Here is a 20,245-nt window from a genome sequence, read left to right on the forward strand (position 1 = left end):
TTATTATTATTTAATTGACTCTACGGATGTCTAGCAGTGTTAGTTCGATAACAGTCACCAGTATTTTTAAGTACCTGACAGTCCGGGTCTGAGCAGACGCTGCCTACCGCAGACAGCTCAGTTCCATTTCTGGTACCACAGAACCTGCAGGCGTCTGAGCTGCTGGAGGCTGGTTTACCTGAAAGAACAACAGAGCAGTGTCGGAGTGGAAAAAACATCGAGTTTGGAAAGCTTTGAGGATATTGAGGAGGTTAAAGTGACATCGATATTAAAGAAATTACAAAACTCTCATCAAAGTAATTCATTCTTAAAAACGCAGTGTTGTTCCTGTCCCTGTTGCTAAGTTACCTGTGTGCTCTCTGAACTCCACCATGGCCTTCATAGTCTTGGAGTCTGCCAGAGCCATGAGCCAGAAAAGTTTTGTCCTCCCGCAGCCTTCATGGAGATCTACCTTTATGGCCTCCTCTTCCTCCTTAAACACCTGAAAGCGTAAAAAAAGAAGATTCGATTTAACGCCAGCTCATCTTTTTATACTACTGAATAATCAGCTGTTAACTGGAAGTCTTTATCATGCTGACAAAGTCAAAAGGTGTGCCATCCGACTCTTACCTGTCTCTGGTGGGAGCGCGTGCGGCGGTGCAGGTGGAGGAAGCGGTCGCAGTCGGTGCAGAGGTTGCCGCACATGTTACACAGGATGATGGCCGCCGTCTCCCCGTCATCGTGGTTGTCGCACATGGGCTGTGGATGCAAGAGCATGAAATGAATTTTGTCATTCCTTTGATCATCCGTCCAGTTGTTTTTCCTCACAGTGATGCTCTCATTCTGTGTTGTCACTCTCACCATCTGCTTCTGCTGCCCATCTTTGCCCATCCAGCGTCCAGATGACAACCTGTCCACGTGGTCCTGATCCAGCACGCACAGCGAAGCTAAAGCCAGCCACAGCTACAAAACAGAACGGGACACAAAACATGATTCTCTGTTCAGGTATTATACATCATTTCAACATACATTTTTAAACATAGATTCATGCTTTCATGTAATGACTTCATTCGAATCGGCTCCATACCCTTGTGGTGGCGATACAGCGTACAGGCGACCGATGCTCCTCCTCCATTTTGGTCAGCGCTATGATGGTCTCAGCTATTGCATTTTTGGTGACTCTGGACCAAGCATCCGAAAGGTGTCCCTGAAAACAGAAAAATAACTGTCTTAGAGGTGCTCTTTCAACAAACAACATCGAATGAGACGCAAAATTTGGTTCAAAATCTAATTCTGCTTGTGGAGATTTAAAGGAGAAGATAAGATTTAAACGACAGGAACTCACAGCCGCCATGTCTTTAACCAGCTTGATGATGATCTCTGCTATCTGAGGAGGAGTCGATCCCTTCATCCACCAGTGGCTCTCACCTCTGCGAATGTAGCTGAGAATGGCAGAAAAAGGCAACAAGAAATCAAACAAAATACGTGTTGTTTAATGATCTCTCCGTAATTAAGGAAACGTTGGAGGCATGGGACTTACCTGGAGTTGAAGATCATAGGCAGGGTGACGGTAGTGACCCCCTTTCCCGCAGCCATGCCGGCCGTGCCAGAGATGGTGGTGCCTTTGGCTTTGAGCTGCACGGTGAGTGCTTTGGCGATGCAGCCCAGGAACATGTCGAGGATGCAGAGCTTGTTCCAGTCACCCTTTTCCGTGGAGTGGATGATGTCACTGATGTCTGCCGGTGGAAGCGCCTTCACCCCGATGATGCTGGCAAGTCGCACCGGTGTGACCTCTGGAAGGACACGTCTGAGCAATGATGTGACCTGAAAAGAAGTGAGAACGACTGGTGAGAAACATGAATATGATTTTATTCTTTTCAGTGTAAAAAAAAATGTGTTAAGACAGAAAGAACTGTTTGTTTTTTACAGTACCAGTACATGTTACAACTTATGATACACCCAAGGCGTTTTGTTGAGGAACATGAATTGGTTTGTTTACAAGAAAACCCCCACAGAGTATCTTTGAAACACCAAACTACTCCCCTAGCCGCGTGTAAGTGCTCTCGCCCACCTGTCTCTGTACTCTCGGGGAAGCCGTGTGCAGCAGAGAAAACAGGTCTTGCATAAGCGTCAGCTGCTGAGCGAGATACTGGCGGCCCACGTTGGAGCCGCTCAGAGCGAGCACCATGGACAGGAGCTCGAAGCAGTAAGCGTCCGAGGAGGCGTCGTCGTCGCTGGGCTGCGAGTTAGCGTTCTCTTTGCTGGAGATGGCGTGTTCCCACTCCTCCCTCACACGCGTGGCCTCCATGCGGATGGCCTGGACTATGTGCGCGCACACCTGGAAATGGAAAAAAAACGCCGCTTAGGGTTAGAGGAGAAGGGATGGAAGAGAATAAAAAGGTATCGTTTGAATGGTTTAATGGGAATGGCTGTTGACCTGTTTCTGCAGGTTGGTCAGTTTGCTCCTGCTGAAAATGATTCCCACCATGTGTTCTTTGAGGTCTGCATCAGATGGTGCCTATAAAAAAGAATAAGGTGAAAACGTTAGTTTAAGGTTTACTCAGTAATGGAGTCAGTTAAAGAGTATATGTCAAACTTCATACCTTATCTTCTCCCTCGGGTGATGACAACAGATTTTTCTCCTCCTGCTCAGGAGTTGGCTCAGCATCTCCACAGATAAGTTTTCCAAAGACCTAAATGAACACAACAAAGTGCAAACACTTGAGTCTTAGACAACAGTATAACAACAGTACAATATGATAATAAAACAAAGCATGGTCAGGTGATTCTAAGGAGTGTGTAGGAAGCAGTGGACAGACCTGTGATGTGATGAGGCGAAACACCCGGAGAGTCTCCGCCTCACAGTTCTTCTGCTGGGCCATGCTGGCTGAGATCTGTCCAAGAATCTTGATGCTCTCGCCCTCTTTCCAGCCGAGGACCTTAACCTGGCGCACCCTCAGGGTGTTCTCGGGGCCCTTCAGTTCCACCTTGATCACATGATGATCCCCACCAGGGAGCTCACTCGTCACCCAGCCCATGTGACGCGAGTCGAGGTCAACCTGGGATGAAAAGGAACAAGGACGTTTGAATATGTTCTGCCAAAGGAGCATGCAAACTGTAGCGCTATATCAACCAGCCGTATACTTAATACATCATCAAGTACTTCAGATAAATTCATCTTGATTTAGTGAAGAAAATATGAAGTACATTTCTATATTTGAAAATGTATAAAGCACATAAAGAGGCTGAACATGGATTTGATGTAAGTGAACCAGATTTGGTGTGCACTAAAAAAATACCCTTAAACTTCAACATCATTTTCACTTGGCAACCATTTTTATAATTTGTTGAAGATATGACAGCTAACAACATAACTATGTAACCTTTTTATTGTTTTATAATTTTTTCCTTTTTTTCTGTTTTTTAAAAAAAAATGTATTTTATTATTTTCTGTCTGTTATTTATTTGTTTATATGTCAGTTTATTCTTCTTGTCATTGTCTGTTCTGCAGGCTTACTGATGATCCAGTGCTCGGGGATTTGAGGAAGGGACAGGTTTTCTTTCTGACTGTCCTATGTTTGTGCTGTTGTTGTTTATGTTTTTGTGATATATTTGAAAAATTAAAATAAAAAGAAATAATAATAATAAAAAAAAAAAATCTTCAACATCATTCATTAAAGCACAAATTTAACTGGTTATAATGGTATAACAATAAACTGACCATACCTGTTTGATTCTGCAGAGGTCCTCGACTGCTTTTCCACACAGAAATGTCACTGATGTGACTTTGTTCTGAGGATGTCACAAGACAAAAACATTCAAATAAATCCATCGAACACTACTTTGCCTAATAGCCTATTGCATTCAAACTCTATTTTGCTGTGTTTTATCCTCTTTAAACTAACACATGAATGTCGGGTTTTTCTGTTGCCCTCTTACCCCGATGTCTCTGGAGTTGTCCACATGCACAGACACATTGGAGGCGTTTATTCCCTTCACACAGCTGATGGTGATGCTCTTGGTTTTGTTCTTGTCCTCATCTCCAGATTCCCAGAAGGTCTCAGTGGAGCCGTCTGTGAGGCTGCCAATCATCGCAGGGCGGCTGGACGTCTTGATGTCGACTACGCTGGTCAGATCCTTCAGACAGGTCACCAGGCACAGATCCTGTAATCACACACACATCTGTCAGGTTAACGTGCAGATAAACACAGATTCATGCAATAAAAGCATTACTGATTGAACTGTGAGGACCGACAGATGATTGCCCCGATGTGTTTGTAAGTAAATAAGTGGTAGTTTTCTTGCCTGACTCATTGCTTCATAGCCTGACTGCACACTGATGTTGAAGCTCTCCTCGCTGTCTCCGTCATCCGACTTGGACAAGATGTTATTGATGTGATGGAAAACGTTGCTCTGGTGAAGGAACTGGTGGTCGGACTGCTTGAACTTGAGACTCCAGCACCTGATAGAATAAATCATCAAGAGAATGTGTTAACTTAGAACCCAAGAAAGAGCAAGAGGTAGGAGATATTTCATACATTATTGCTTTTAATTTCACTTGAATAGTGGAAACATGTATAACTGGTCCCTAAAATTAAAAAAAAATAGCAGAATGTCCCACGGTAATTTGATTTATTACTATTAATAAATCGTTACACTGTCTTGGCAGTTCAGAAAATAGTTCAAAGTGCTGCCAAAATTAATGTCATTGCATTGGACGTGCAAAGACAATGAAGTAGATCTCTTTAAGTGATTCATTCTGGGTTGGTATCGGCCTCCGGCAATTCTCAAACTGTACCTAAGTGCCATCTGTTGAAGTGAACTCCCGCTGGGAAGTGACATCATGAGGTCAGAGATGGTCTGGAGGAGTCGGTGGAAGGTGTGGGGGAGAGGATGAGCTGCCTCCCCGGCGATAACGATGTCTGACAGAGGATGTTCACACACGCCGAGGTCTCTTTCCTGTAGGACGCACGAGTGGAATTGAGCGTTATTAGAAAATGCACAGACATGGGGAAAAAAAGTATTACTGCTTTCATGTAAACTCTGACTAGCCCAATACCTGTTCAACAACTTCCTTGTTCCCTTTGTTCTCATCGTCCTCCTCATCCTCGGGTTCAAAGGGAGATGGGGTGAGAGATGCTACGAAATGCCAGAGGATGTCGTGCAGGGAGGTGGTCTGAATCACATTGCACAGCAGCCAGTTGAAAGCCTGAAGGGGACACAACAAAAAAAAAAAATCACTAATTAGTCTCAATACTGTGCATAGTAAAAGCCTGTCTTCCTGTTCTGGTGCCGCAACAGGCAGCAGCTTGCTACAGCTGCTCCACATCGTTCTTTGACTTTTTATTTACCTTCTTCAAGGATGTTCAACGTGATTAATAAAGTTTTATCTTATCTTATCGTATAAGCTATGTACTAATGATGTGCGCTACTAGTCAATATAAGACTCAAACATCGTCCCCCTCGCTAGTCTGCACCAGATTTACAGGTCGGCTAAACAAATCATTATTTTTATACGATGGCTCTAAGTGCCGTCTTCGATTTTGACTGTTTTCTGATTGTTTCTTTACTTTAGACTTGTTGGAATTTAAATTTCTGTTCTATTGACTAAGAGTAGTAAAGTAGTAGTCTTTGTAACATAGCAATGAGTAAGGTCTTTTTACCTGCTTCTTGTAAAGTGTCTCGAGATAACACTTGTTATGAGTTGACGCTATACAAATAAAAATTGAATTGAATTGAATTGAAAGTAGTAGCTAACAACATCCCTACTATGCACTGATATTTCATTGATAATCAAACAATACCCAGAACACAGATTGCTGCACAGACGGCTAAATACAACTAGTCTGAGCTGTGAGATTTAAATAGATAATTTACCTCCATGGCAAACACCCTGCAGGCAGACTTTCTCAGTGCATGCCTCATGGCCACCTCCAGGCCCTCCAGGTCGTGATGCTGGATGACAAAGGCGAGGACGGGCCACTGGAAGTTCCTCTCCCCTTTACTGAGGGAGCCGTGAGCCGAGATCAGCCGGGAGAGCTCAGGAGACGGGTGCCGTAGCAGCGAAGATCCCACCTCTGTAACGAGACGAGAGGTTAGAGGTTACACTGGATGCTCTTATTCTCTTAAAGGTGTAACGCTCCTGTCATGGTGTGGAATAATTACCTGCATCTCCACTGTGCACCCTGCGTCTGGGCACGGCTTTCACCCGAGCTGGTGAAGGCGAGTGCTGCTTGTCGTACTCCGACGCCACGACCGAGTAAGACCTCTGGAACACTGTTCGTTTGGCCGTGTCGCTGTCTGTGATGGGGCTGGTCTCCAGACTGAAAGACAGTCAGTAATGGCAAAAAAAAAAAAGACTCTTATTGTTTAGCCCTGCAATTCAATGGCATCAACACTTCAGACTGTTGATATAACCCTTGAATAATTGTTTAGGTTTTGTAGAAAATAAAAAAAGTGTACTGACAAAAAAAAAGAAATCCCCTATGTGTATTCATTAAAGGAGATACTGAAGGAATTTTATGTTGAAAAGGAGAAAAGAAGATACAATAAACCACCTTGTTAAGGCTTCTTTCATAACGTAGTTATCTCTTTTTCTTTATGAAAACACCTAAATGAGTCTGAAAGTATGAATGGAGCAAGAAAACTCTTTTGTACAAGACAAGTTAAAGGTGGCCAGATAACAAGGCATAACAATGGACTTCAAACAAGAGGACATTAGATCTGCAGCAGGAGACAGGAAACAACAGATACACAATGGACAACATGAGAAATACAGACAAAATCCAGCTCAAGTGTAAAACAGGTACTGTACTTCAACCACACTGAGCCAGAGGCTGAAACAGTTCAGACACACAGAACAGGAAAGTGGATTTAGTCAAATAAAGTGCCGTACAGTCGCTAAAATAATTTATTTTGGAGGACGTATTCTAAACTAAATGTTAGCTCTGAATCTCTGTAGCGGTCCGAGGAGATAGCCGGTGTCAAAATCTAACAGAAGAGGAAACCACATGTTCTTCTTGGCTGTTCCTTTTATTTATTCGTCAGTGTGGAAAAAGTCAATATAACGCCGATCGACCATGACTTGATATCATGCATGCGCGAAGTTCTGTGTCATGTGTACAAAGAAGAAGATGGTGAATGAGAACATCTGTAACGAGAAGTCAGTTTGAAATGTACTCGTTGTGTCAGCATGCACACAAAGGGAGATGGGAAGTGATTAAAAGCATAGTACTATGAAGTGTTACCTAGGGGGCATTGATTTCATGTTGCTCTCTGGTTCCTCAAACACATTTGGACAGGCGTCAGGGGTGACTGAAATATAAGGCGCGGGAACGGACGTCGATCGCAAATACCTCATCTCGTCCTGGAAGAGGTTATCATCCTGGTAGGCCCCAAAGTTCTCGGTGTGTTGCCTGTTGAGGGACGAGAGGAGAGAGGTCGCAAATCTTTTATGAAGGCGACATGTTTCTGCAGGTAACTGATCTGTAAAAAAAAAAGTGAATAACTGAGCTTACCTTGCGAGGGTCTGAAGGTACAGACAGCCCATTTTGTTCGGGATTTCGTCTGACACGCCCTCCTTCAGGCTGGGGAGCAGCTGGGAGTGAAGCGGCCGGGGTGGATGGTGACACAGCATGCTGGGCTCGGCAGCACTGCTGAGGGAGAGCAGGAACAAAGCGTTTGCCCGGATCACCTGGTGGGCCTCCATGGTGGGCAGAGCTCGTGGAGTCTTCACCTGCAGAGGTTTCTTCCTGGACTGCTTCACCTGGAGAAATAAAAACACAAGCAGGAAGTCAGAATCTTTTAAAAAGCGGGATACAGTAGCACATATCCAAGCAACCAAAGACTAGCATCAGGACGCTACCTTTTCCCTGGCTGCAGTCTGTTTCTCTCTCAGGTATTTCTCCCGACAGCGATCACACACGAGGTACCAGGTGCTGCCCCCGATGCCTCCGTCTCCACAGTTCCCTGCCCAGCCGCCGCAGAAGTGTCCGATGCTGTTGTAGCCCTGGCCTCCAGCGTAGCGGCCGCAACCTGACAAACAAATTCACGAAGAACAGAACGTTAAAGGCACTGATTAAAATTCGGGAGATCATGGTTAGTACCAAAAAAAAAAAAAAAGTCCCTCTGTTCTTACCTGGGTGAGCCTGTCTCATGTGGTAGGTGACAGGGTAAGGATGAGACTCCCCACACAGCTCACAGATAGTGTCTTTCTCGGGTCCACCCATGGCTAGCTGTGCCATCTCGCCGAACAGATTCCCCCTCGGACGCACCTCCGCCTTCTCCCGTTTCTTCTTCTCCTTCTTCGACTTCTTGCCGTCCTTCTCGTGCTCCTTCTTCTTCAGGATCGCGCTGGAGCCCGGGCTGGGGAAGATCATGTTCTGAGTGGCCGCCTTTATCGTGGCCATGGAGATGTCCTCCCAGAACGCCACCAGATGCTGCAGCGTCAACGGCAGGATGGACTTCGCCCTCATGGACGGATGAGACGTCATCTCGTAGGACGCGGCCTCTCCCTTCCCGTCCTCGCACTTCTCCGGCAGCGGGGGCTCCTTCAGCATGGAGAGCACCTTGTTCTTGTTGATGCTTCCCATTTTGGAGATGTCGGGCCCGTGCGGTGCAATGTTGAACATGTTGAGCGCCGAGGAAATCTCTAAGGAGTGGCGGTTCTTCAACTTGCTCTCCTTCTCCTCGGCGCCCTGTCCTCCCAGGGAGCTGCGGATGGGGGCGTGCTCTTTGGTTAAGTCGGGGTTGAACTTGAGGAAGGACGAGCAGGCCATCGCGTCGTGGACGATACCTTCGTGCCACAGGAAAGCCGCAAAGACAGCCCGTGCGCACTCGGCCACAGACGGAGACATGGCCTGTTTGGCGGGTTCTGTGACCCTCGACGTGCTCTCCCCTTTAAACAGAGGCCCCGATTTGTCCTTTTTGGGGCGCGCGTGTCGGCTGGAGGTTTTGCGGCTGACCTTGGGCGACGAGCGGCTCTCCAGCTCCTCTTTGACGGGGGCTTTGCCGATGCTGAAGTGCACCTTGCATGACCCCTCGTCGTTATTTTGGGCCTCCAAGTTCTCATCGTTGCCCTCCTCGTTTGAGAGGAGAGCACTGGAGCAGCACACCTCCACCACCTCGCTGTGAAGGTTTTCTTGGGTCACATGGGGGGAAGGAACCCGATTCTCTGCATTATTATGCATTCCTTTGTTTGGATCTTTAGGAGAGAGTTTGGGTTTGGGAGAGGTAGATCTGCCCCGAAGCGGCTCTGTGAGCGGAACCTTCTTCTTTCTTAGTGTGTCTGGATCAAGAGTGTATGAATCTGATTTGGACCGCTCCCGGGGAGGGTCCAGCCGTGCTTTTGAAGGGCTGACTTTAGGTGGGGTGTTCTTGTCATGGTGGGTTGAGGAGGAGTTCTGGGAGGAGGTGCTGGAGGGACTAGACCTGCCTGAGGAGGAAACGCTCTTCTGCTTGGGGGAGGAGGAGCGAGAGCCAGGGTTTGGCGACTCGGCGCGCAGTCCAGAGTTCCTCCCGTCAGCCTTCAGGGCCTGCAGGGTGTTGTGATTGGGCGAGTGGGAGCGGCTGTGAGAGTCCGACCTCAGCTTGCCCGTGTCTGAGCGGAGGATGAGGGCTTCGCTCGCTGAGAGTCCGCCTTCCCCCGTCTTAGTCCTGCTCTGCTCGGAGGAGCGGCTTCCTCGCCCCTCCTGTTTGGGCGAGCGGTTCTCCTGTCGGTGTTTGGAGGCTGGAGACATGGGCCGCGCACCGGACATCAGGTTCCCTCGCTCGCCTAAACGTTAATAATTTAAAAAATTGTTACACCACAAAAGTGGACTTAATTACGGGTTAACATGTGGCCATTTCACTCTACACACAAAAAAATCAAAACCTGCATAAAATAAAACACTGGAGCATTGAATCTAGAAGGTTAAATGAAATGAAAGGAAGAAAGACAGAAAACTGATTCTCATAGAAAAGAGTGAGTGATATATTTTCTGATTATTATTATTATTATTGAAGACTTTTAATTTACCAGCTGGGGAATATCTCCCACAACTTTGTCCGTCTACTTTTGTACAGGATAAACTCTTGAATGGATGAAGACAGCTGGTGGGTTATGGAAAAAGCTGATGAACGATGGATGCCAGACCAGGCCTCTAGACCTCTACCGCTAATACAGAATCCAGCCTTAGTGATTGGGATTCCAAAAGTTGAATTGACAAGAAGTCTAGTAGCCACAGACACACATTTGGAGTCATTAGCTTTCATCCATTTTTCTTATGCGTTAAGACAAGTCTTACTGAAGGGCCACAGTTTTAGAGCTAACAGAGAAACCCTTCAGATCTTTGAACAGGTTGCGTCCAACAGACTCAGACAGATGAGTGGCTGATTTCTCTTTTTAATATTAACACCATTAATTTATAATTTTCCAAACATTTCCCTGCTTATTTATTATGTTTAAATTTACAACTTGCCTCATCAATGGTTATTCATTTTTAACACCATATAAGCACTATTTATTTTGTATTTGTTGTACATTATTTGTTAAGTCGTCCAAGCTTCACTCACCACTGTTAATTGTTCTATAGATGCTGTTTGTGATGTGTGTGTGTGTGTGTGTGTGTTCTTTTGCTCTGCTGTCATGTATGCAAACTTTATTCATACTGATATTTGTACACTAATGAAGTTCCCCAAGGATAAATAAAGTTTTTGGTTTTTTTTGTTGTTTTTTCTGGAGTTCCTTCCCACCCTCTGTTCAGTCTGAGGGATGCATTGCATGCTGTGATTACCCACCCTTTTGCCTGAGAGCGACAGATGAGAGAGCAGTGCCATGCCCAGCCACTGACACGCTGCTTTTGTGCACGCGCTCACGAGAAGCAAGGCTGCGAGATGAACCATCTACAGCGGAAAACAGTGGAGCAGGTAATAAAAAAAAAATAAAAAAAGGAAGCATTGAAATGCAAGAGGGACGCCACAGAGAGAAAGACAGGAAGCACAGAGAGGCAAGTCATGAAGGTGAAATAGGAAATAAAGATTTAAAGGTAAAATGTAAAGAGTAATGACAAAGATTAATGAAACAGAAATGTAGAGAGGATCACTTATAGAGAAAGAACAGAGAGAGTACATAGCCCAGGAGGTGTTTGTGCTATCAGTTTCATATCATATATGTAGTTTGTTTCCTCCCCTCATGCGGAACATTTGGGATGCCACCAGATGAAAGTTTCCATCTTTGTCACAACAACAAAACATTTAGGATTCGCTCCACTTTATGGCACACAAATCCTTTTTGTGTTGAGTAGATTTAAAGGATCTCAGAGACAAAAATCCATTGTTTTTCACAGCCTAATGCTTAATTATATGCATCATGTTCATAGATCAAAGAAAGTAATTGAAGCAATCTATAGAGAGTAAACATAGGGCAAGACTGATGACATGACACGAATGTGATAAGTGAACTGTGTGGTAAATCCACAAATTGAAGCAAAGAAATTTGCTCTTTTTTTTTTTTTTAGATCTTTGAGACACCTTCTGGAGCTCTGTAAAGAAATGACCACCGTATAAAAAATTAAAAAAAAGATTCACAAAACCAAGAAAGACAGTAGCAATACGAAGAAGAAGTCGACAGGGAGAAAAGAGAGCTACACAGGCTGGAAAATGTACACACACACAAACACTGTATTTGATCCTGTTTTTACATAAAGTCGTTTAAATTGTATTTGAATAACCCAGAAAACTCATTTTTTTTATAATTCCATGATAAAGCTGATTTTTATAAGAGGACCTAACCACTATTTTGTCATTTTTGCGGTGAAGCTCTGGCTGGTTGAGGCAGAAAATGACACAAGTTGTTAATCAAGGATGAAATATGCAGATCTCACATTAAAGCAGCAAAGAAAAAGATGAGAAAAACAAGAGAAAGCTGACTGAACAAGAGAGCAAGCAGAAAAAATAAGCGACTTAGCTTATTACAGCACAAGGAATATACCTTTAACAAGACGTTTAGTCTGGGATTAAAGTTTGAAATCTTGTTTTCTAAAAACTCCAGTTAGTGCATGACAAGGTGGTTTTCCCTTGGTTTGTTCTTTAAAATCAAGATTCAAACATTTAAAAATAGACACCGTAGCTTGTTAAGTATATTGTTGTATAATAGAACATAATATGGTGTGTCCTGTGTCAAACATCACCTATAGAATCATTATAGAACAAAACAGAAAGGAAAAGGTTCGACACCTTTGCAAAGCAAGCGCTGTCAGAAAGCAGGACAGACTTACTCAGAAGCTGTGGTTGTGGCTGAGACAGTTGGGAGGGGGATTGTCCAAACACAAATGGGCTGTGGACAAGGGAGGAGGAGGGAGGAGGTTGGGCGGCTTGCTCAAATACGGAGGAGGAGGAGGGAGCTGCTGAGAGGAAGGGCCCAGACTGAATGGAATTCAGTATGGCGCTCAGCCGGTCACCTGCAAACATGGAGACAGAGGATGGGGAAAAACTACAGCTTGTGCTATGGTTTGAGGTTTCCATAGGGGGGTGGGGGTGGGTGGTGGGGGTAAGACTCATTCAGGGTGTGTTTTCTCTGTCATTCAGTCACTTGACAAATGGGAGGAGCTATTTTGTGCTTCCATGTTCCAAGAAGTGAAGCCCACTATTTTGTTCTCTGTTCGGATGAGCGTTCAAAAAAAGGAGAGGACGGGCCTACTGTTTGACTGAAAAGTCAGGAGGTACGAGCTTCCTTTGCTGACTCTGCGTAAGGCAAGTTGAAGCTTGAAGATTCGGGCTTTGTGATAACCTGAACTGGTAAGAGAAATTCAGAAGCCGTAGTTTAGAGGCGTTTTCTTCCAAAGTCCAGTTATTAAAGTTGTTGTGAGGTTTGCGGAACAAAACGGACAAAAAAAAAAAAAAATCACATTGTCATCCCTTTATGAAGGTAAAAATGATGTCAGAGCAACTTATTAGCTGTCTAACCTGCAAGCGTCTGAAGTAATAGAATACTTCCAAGAGCCGAGGCTCCTCCCATTTAGCATCTCTATTTGGGCAAAGGATATAGAGAGGGAGGGGCAGGGAGGGTTCTCTGCTTGATACAGTCTATTTCTAAAGAGAAGAGGGTCCTCAGATGAAGTCTTGTATGTTCTCTGAGACCTTTCTCCATATTCTGCACGTTCAGCTGACACTGCATCAGGCATCATTCAAAGGTTCTCAGATACAAAACCCAGTCACTGAGTCGTTTTTTTGGGCCAAAAAAAAAAAGAGAGAGACTGCTTTGTTAAAGCACAGCTGGGAGAAATGGACCATCATGGGTTGCTCAGAGTTTGGCTCAGGCTGCCGTCTCATGCTGACCGGGCTGAATGGATTCATTTTGCCGCCGTAAAAGCATGACTGATTCATCCAAAGTGTTGTTCAAAAAAGTGAGACGGAAACAAACCAAGAAAATGTTGGTTTCTTAAAGAAGATGCAACGCACCTCAAGAGGTGGTGTTGAGGAGAACGAAAGCTGAAAAGGTATGAATTCATCTCCATGTCAGACGTGTGGCTTCATCCATAAACAGCCTATTTAAGTCTAAGGTCTGTCCTGCTCAAGTGACTCTGAATGAAGTCACCTTTGAACATGTCATGGCTTAATATGAGCTTTTTTGGTGAAGCTGACATATTAAGTTTAATTTCAATCCCACCCAACTGCAGTGGGACATGCATAGATTCACATTTAGTGTATTTGAGCATTATCCAGACACGTACAATGACAATAAATGGAGTCTTTGTTTTTACTTAAACTATAAGCAGTGAAAGAGAAACTGTGTATAATGAGGTTTAGCCATGGTTAATTCTTAAGCGGGGCTGTGTGCGAACAGGTCAGCCTCTTTTCTTTAAGGGTTAAAGAAGAGATGGGAGGTAGGCCATCTGAAGGACATTTGACAGAGTGTCAGCAGGACATACAGGGAAGACGGTTTATAGAAAGATTTGGGGGCCAGCCAATCTTGGACAGTGTGGCGGTCAGAAGTGATGAGTTCATTCAGGTGGTGTTTTCAGTGTTAAACAATATTCTTAGAAAACAATGATTATGTTAATGATCAAATGTTCTACAAGAGACTAAATTAAGGCAACAAAAGGGGAACGAGTGAATCACAGATGTGTGCATGGTCATTGGTGTTGGACTAGCCCACAGTACCCAACCTGTGGTTTTCTAAATGATTGGAAGCACATTGACTGGCCCATGCACACACACACACACACACACACACACACACACACACACACACACACACACAAACACACTTACAGGCATATATGCCTGACATAGCAAAGATGTGAGGCATGAAATAACAGTAAAAAAGACTTAAAAGCATGCATAAATAAAAAGAGATAACAGACCGGTGACTGACGACTCGATTGACTGACCCATCCTAGATCACAAATAACTTGTGGCTGCTCTTCATCATTATCATTGTTTTAATAAAAGAGTAAAAGATCTGTGTCTGCATAAAAACAAAGATGGTGGTATGTACCCAAAGACTTATTTTATGCAGATACAATTCTATGCCGAGGATGGGACAGTGTACCAAACTGCTGTGAGGAAAGTCTCAGACTAAAGAATGGGCAGTAGTCAGTTGTAGTGAAGCTCAAAACAAAGAAGGAATTTATCAAGACAAGAGTGCAGGGTGGTGTCAGAGGTGAGGTGTAAATACATAGGTATACATCAGTACTGGTTAAACATTCATCATCACTCCAAATCTTTGGCTAAAGACGAGAATATACAGGATAAAACAAAGCCAGTGTCGAAAGAGAAGTGATATAAAGATTAAGGATCTTTTTTTTAAATGTCCCTCTTTAATCTTTACATTAGGTTGACCTTACCTTTGTTGTTGGAGATGCCGTAGTCGAAGCCCTGTGCACCGTTCGCAGTTGCGGCCCTGTTGAAGGCCTGCACAGAGAAGGGGCTGGGTGGTGGGGTCTGAGCCCCGTGTTCAACAAGTACTTGTTCTACAAGAGCAAAGATAAAGAATGTTATTTTTACACTTTCTGAACTATTTTGAAGGTAAAAAAAAATAAAAAATGATCTCTGTGATTTTGCTCACCGTCATCATGACGTAGATACTGATTCCCTCCGCGGTCCCTGGCCAAAGACCAGGCCTCGCCCTCATCGCTCTCACAGAACTCTACTACACTGTTCTTATCCAGTTGCACCCACGTCCCCTCTGAGTTGACCACCTGATACACAAACAACACTATTTATCCATACTCACACACCCTATCAACAGTTCTCTATTTAAAAAAAAAAAAACAGTCAGTCATTATTCATTTTAACCCCAGTCAGTGCAATCATATTGTTACTGTGCAGAAACATGACACAATGTCTTTAACAGTAAATCAAATACATGCAAACATTCAATTTATCTCATTAACACATTAAAAATCCAAAGCAGCAGATCACAGGGTTTTGATTTTGTGTATCAGCAGACACTGCAGGACAAAACCAATGGAGCAAAACTTGCTCTAATAGCGTATTGCATGGTAAATGCATGAGGTTGTTTTTTTTCTCAATTTCCTAACATACATCATTTTTGATAAACAAGACAAAGACGGAGGTATTAGTATGTGCAGGCTGAAACTCTCAGATCCACACAGGGCATTCCAGTACAGGCTCAGAGAGGAAACTATTGAACAGCATGACACACCACAGCAGCCATTGAATGGTCATTTCCAAAAAAAAAAAAAAAAGTGGGGAAGGCTCCGCTTATCACCAGGCAAAGAGACGAAGTTATTGAAAGCATTTTTTTTTTTTTCCAAGAAAGTCACAATCAAGGCACAGAGAGGCTCCAGCAAATTAGTGATCAGACTTCCACTGATAAGTCTCAAGGCGGCTGATCATGACCCCCCTGAAACTGCAATGGATTTATAAAGTTGAAATTAGTAGGTCAAGAAAGCACGCGGAAAATGTTGCAGCCACAGGAGCTGATAAGCCCTCAATGAGAGGAAAAGATACAGAACACACACCCACACCCCAAATCATCTGGTGTATTACTATCAGAAAGAGAGATTACATCCTTTACATTCAAATCAATTCAGTTTATTAAAGAGGGAGCTCTTCATTAAGGCCAACACCAACCAACATTAACTCAGGTACATTAGGTGATCTGAACAGACTGACTTATTCAACTGCAGCCACAAAAAAAAAAAAAAACATTGCATTATTTGGGGTGAGTGCGTACCTCGCCTATGGCCTTGACCTTGTTGCCAAGAACTAACATTCCAATGGGGATACCCCTAAGGTTTGGGCAGCTTCTGATGTTGTGACCAGAGGGGCCGGTCTTCACTACCTTATAAAGCCCCGGGCCGCCGCCCTGCCCTGCCCTGTTCTGCACCCGAATGGGGGCCTCGTGGGAAGGGCAGCTGCTCACCTCCTTTATGTTCTCCTCCGATTGGCCCCTGACCTCCTGCAAGAGGTGAGAGCATGAATTAGAGCCAAAAAAAAAAAAAAACAGGAACACAACAACATGCTGCAAAAAAAATTGTAAAAGATCAGGATAAGGTGTTGTCTATTTAAGTAGCTAAGTATCGTGCTAAAGAGCTACTGGTAGCTGTGTAGCAGGGGGTTGTAAAAGATGAGGAATGCTGAGCAGCCCTACACATATATAAAATTTACGCGTTTAGGATATTGGCCTTTATCCAATATTTACTGAACTTCTTTGAATTGCCTTGAAAGTGCCTTTTTGTTTGGCCTTCAAAGGTGTGAAAAGATAAACTTTTGTAGATATTTGCATCTTTTTAGAGAGTTAGATGAGACAACTCATACCAATCTCTTTCCCGCGTCACCGCTTGTGTATTTCATATTCACTGTACTAATACATAGACTGTATAAAAAAAGATGGATGACTTGACAGCTCCTCAAAAGTGAAGCCAAAACAAGCTTCCGCAGCTGACTGGCTGCAGTGAAGGTTAACAGTTGGGACAATGGTCCAACTAGAAAATCAAAGTAAACGTCAAATACGTTTTTTTCTAAAACATTTTCTTTTGTAATTGCAGTAAGTTCTTATTATGCTGACTTAAAGGCTTTATATGCAATTTTTTGATCCAGCAGATGTCGCCCTTGAGCACCAGCATGAAACCAAAACAACTTGCGCTGCATTGTTGTGTTAGCATGCTAATGCTAGCGATCTTTATTATGCTCGTATCTTCACACTGCATGTAAATTTACCTGAAATGAGCGTGATCTAGAAACACAGTTAAGCAGTGAGTACAGTATGTTATTCTTCTTTTCTCTAGTCCCTCAATTAAACAACTTTTATTTGCGAGGGGAGGAGTCAGCCGGCCGTCCAACCGATGTAAACAAACTGAAGATAGGACTCTGAAAACTCTGAAAACATCACAGACAGTGGGACTCGGGTGTTACACTCATTGTAGACAGTCATGACTCACAGAGTTATTTCAGAGGAGATACTTGATTTCTATTATATTTAAGTGTGAAAAATCACATATAAAGCCTTTACGTTTGATTGCTCACTTTTCTGGGAAGTTTAGTTTACATTTTTTTAATTGATGTTAAGAAAGTATTATACTTCTGTGATTGACAGCTCTGTTGACAAATGTTGCTCCGAAGGCACTGTGTGCACCGGACTAGCAGAGTAAGGGGGGGAACGGTGTGAGGAAACACACTCACACAGCAGGTCCCATGAGTGTCTGCTTCACACGATACAAAAATCTGTTATTCTGCGGAGTGTGCCGATCTTAAGGATCTTTGCAGTTTTATTGGTTTAAGTTTGGATGTGTTTTTTTTTTTTTGGGGGAGGGTTATTAAAAAAGTGTGGGATGTCAGAACCGCAGCAGTCTTCAGCGCAACTCTGGCTTGAAATGAGGTCATCAAAGTCAGCACCTGTAGCAGAGGTATTGTGGCTTCTATTTTGGAGGTTGAGACCAGTCGTCCATCTTTATACACAGTCAATGGGACAGATTTGCGAGTGGTATCATTTTTTCTTTTTATCTAACTCTCATCAGAATGAAAATAACATTACCCAGAATATCAAACTGTTCCTTAGAACTACACAGCCATTTTTTAGATAAATAAAACTCTTGCATCTTCAACAGAAATATGTAATATTCCAAAAGTTTGTTTTGCCTCCGATATTAAAATGTAACTTTTGTATAAAAGCTTTTCTCAAAATGTAGGAGCCAGGTACTCAACACAAGAATTCAACACTCCAGTCAGCACTGTAGTGAAGTAGTTATATGATTCACATTAAGTTGAACATTCACTCGTTTTCATACAGTCTAAGGGGAGGCATGCTATGAAACACAGGGTTACAGGACTGGATTTGTAAGACAGGCCTGTCAAACACCTCATGCAACAGACTGGACATTAGTATCTTCAACCCCATGCAACATTCAAGCTTGAACTGTTATTACTTCAAAAATCCAAAATGTGATCACTGCAGGAGTCTATGGGACAGTGGCTGCTGACATATGTTACTGTCACTAGAACAGACAACCATGCAACTGTGGGTCAACCTTTTACTTTAACACTGTGAGGAGGCTATAACGTCACAAGGGGTTCAAGAGGACAAGTAAAGCAACAGATAGACGATACGCTATGGGGCAGTCAAGCTATGTATCCCTCCTTGATATAGAACTCACCTGTGGTGGGAATTTAGTTAAAGGGGTCCACGACAAAAAGCCGATATCTCTGACTCCTTGGCTAGCGTTAAAGACATTCTGAGCAACAGATCGTAAGACAGTCAAGAAACAGTAGACGACTCCGCAGAGGAGGGAAAACAGGATGGGGGAAGACGCTTGTGTATTTTTTTGGAAGAAGGAAAAAAAAAAATACTGGCTTGGTTCCTCTGTAAATTCCAGCTTCAGAGGTGATTTGAGAAGGTAAAGAAGAGAAGACGGACTCTGACTGGTGTCCGATTGGCCAGATAGTGAAATAGTGGATCCGTGACAAAAAAGAGGCCATGAGGAATACAGGCAAAGCCTGTCAAATGTTGGTACACTTTTACAGTTAGTGTAGGATCGAATGCTTCGAGGGAATACAAAACCCAGTTGCAGGGGCAGAAAAAATAATTGACACTTCACTCCAAACACCGCAGGGTCATTATTTCCAAATCCACAACCAAATAAAGGACAGAGTTGAAACTTCCAAAAAAATTCCCCACTTGGATGATGTAGTGTGTCATGCTGTTCAGACAGAGACCTTACATGGAAGCCACCTAGCGCCTAAAGCATCCCAATGCACAGGTGGAATTGTGGAGCAGTAGAGGTACAATTTCCCTTCAAAACTTTTTGTTGACCAGTGATTGCTTCATGACAGAAAACCACCTAGAATTTAAAATATCATCTTGAAGTATTTTTTCCCTTTTCTTAAAAAACACCCAGTCTGCATTTGATTTGTGCTGCGTTTTATGGCGGTTTTTTCAGGCATGGAGCAAAATGTGAGGGAAACTCTTTAATCACATGCTTTGGTGTTTGAGTGTTTATGAATTGTGATTGAGAGGCAATGAGGAAACGAAGACTCGACAGTGCAGACTAAACCAACTTCACCACAGGATGAAATTGCTCCTTTACTCCCGTTAATCATTGTCTGTCAATTCCTGCATTGGGTTTCACTTCAATGCACGACACATATACTACCTAATGCATGTGACCACTGTTCAAGTGTTGTGTCCATCTAAACACATGATGGTCATGTTATGATCCATTTTCTGCATTAAAACATGAATTAATGCATGCAGGCTCCAGGCTGCTGTTCCTGTGCACAGTGTGTTAGTGAAAGTTTCATACTCAGTGCTGCTTTAGTAGTAATTCATGCAAGAGAATTTACAGTTATACTCTGGTTAAGTTCTTAATGCGCCATGCTTAGAGTACATTTGGGGAATTTGGTGCCAAACACCAGGAGACCTTGAAGAACCCTTATCATTAAACAACAAACTGGACCTCTGAGCTTTTCCCCAAATGAACAGCACAGGAGCCTCTGCCATATTTAAACTGAGACTGACCGCTCGCCCGGCAGGCCTTCTTCTACTTACGTCGGCTGGGACCAGTAGGCTCCTGCCCAGGTGCTGGTTAAAAGAGAGGCACCAGGCTTCAGTGTACCCATTCATGCTGGGAACATACTTCTTTACTGTTTCATCATTGAGCCTGAGCCATACACCATCATCATTGTGGATCTATGGGAAAACAAGCAACAGGGCAGAGCAGAGCCGTGCCTTCCTGTTACCATGGAAACAGGATGGGCAGTGCCCTCACAAACACACATTCAGCACTTCTGAGGCCGCAGGAAAGTCTCAAGTCCAGATAGAGGA

At 43.7% G+C, this 20,245-nt stretch overlaps 1 protein-coding gene across 19 annotated transcripts in view; it reads right to left on the reverse strand.

Annotated features, from left to right (window-relative positions):
* The window catches only part of mycbp2 (MYC binding protein 2), a 73,173-nt gene that overhangs the window by 5,861 nt on the left and 47,067 nt on the right, over nucleotides 1-20,245 (reverse strand). For 6 of the 19 annotated variants that reach the window (XM_061053228.1, XM_061053220.1, XM_061053223.1 and 3 more), the window contains 27 exons: nucleotides 19,970-20,110; nucleotides 16,160-16,384; nucleotides 15,026-15,158; nucleotides 14,805-14,930; nucleotides 12,234-12,416; nucleotides 8,117-9,751; nucleotides 7,844-8,013; nucleotides 7,497-7,744; nucleotides 7,227-7,394; nucleotides 6,145-6,314; nucleotides 5,857-6,056; nucleotides 5,039-5,188; nucleotides 4,778-4,938; nucleotides 4,285-4,441; nucleotides 3,919-4,143; nucleotides 3,706-3,771; nucleotides 2,799-3,038; nucleotides 2,583-2,672; nucleotides 2,417-2,497; nucleotides 2,051-2,317; nucleotides 1,520-1,803; nucleotides 1,325-1,421; nucleotides 1,067-1,186; nucleotides 841-942; nucleotides 610-738; nucleotides 349-481; nucleotides 75-178 (listed from right to left, as the gene is read on the reverse strand). In XM_061053228.1, the coding sequence (XP_060909211.1) occupies nucleotides 75-178; nucleotides 349-481; nucleotides 610-738; nucleotides 841-942; nucleotides 1,067-1,186; nucleotides 1,325-1,421; nucleotides 1,520-1,803; nucleotides 2,051-2,317; nucleotides 2,417-2,497; nucleotides 2,583-2,672; nucleotides 2,799-3,038; nucleotides 3,706-3,771; nucleotides 3,919-4,143; nucleotides 4,285-4,441; nucleotides 4,778-4,938; nucleotides 5,039-5,188; nucleotides 5,857-6,056; nucleotides 6,145-6,314; nucleotides 7,227-7,394; nucleotides 7,497-7,744; nucleotides 7,844-8,013; nucleotides 8,117-9,751; nucleotides 12,234-12,416; nucleotides 14,805-14,930; nucleotides 15,026-15,158; nucleotides 16,160-16,384; nucleotides 19,970-20,110 (5,805 nt within the window). The remainder of the gene's footprint in view (nucleotides 1-74; nucleotides 179-348; nucleotides 482-609; nucleotides 739-840; nucleotides 943-1,066; nucleotides 1,187-1,324; nucleotides 1,422-1,519; nucleotides 1,804-2,050; nucleotides 2,318-2,416; nucleotides 2,498-2,582; nucleotides 2,673-2,798; nucleotides 3,039-3,705; nucleotides 3,772-3,918; nucleotides 4,144-4,284; nucleotides 4,442-4,777; nucleotides 4,939-5,038; nucleotides 5,189-5,856; nucleotides 6,057-6,144; nucleotides 6,315-7,226; nucleotides 7,395-7,496; nucleotides 7,745-7,843; nucleotides 8,014-8,116; nucleotides 9,752-12,233; nucleotides 12,417-14,804; nucleotides 14,931-15,025; nucleotides 15,159-16,159; nucleotides 16,385-19,969; nucleotides 20,111-20,245) is intronic. The other 13 variants (XM_061053236.1, XM_061053219.1, XM_061053237.1 and 10 more) reach the window with 11 other exon arrangements.

This window comes from Labrus mixtus, chromosome 13 (assembly GCF_963584025.1).
Source record: "Labrus mixtus chromosome 13, fLabMix1.1, whole genome shotgun sequence".
Lineage (NCBI taxonomy): Eukaryota > Metazoa > Chordata > Actinopteri > Labriformes > Labridae > Labrus > Labrus mixtus.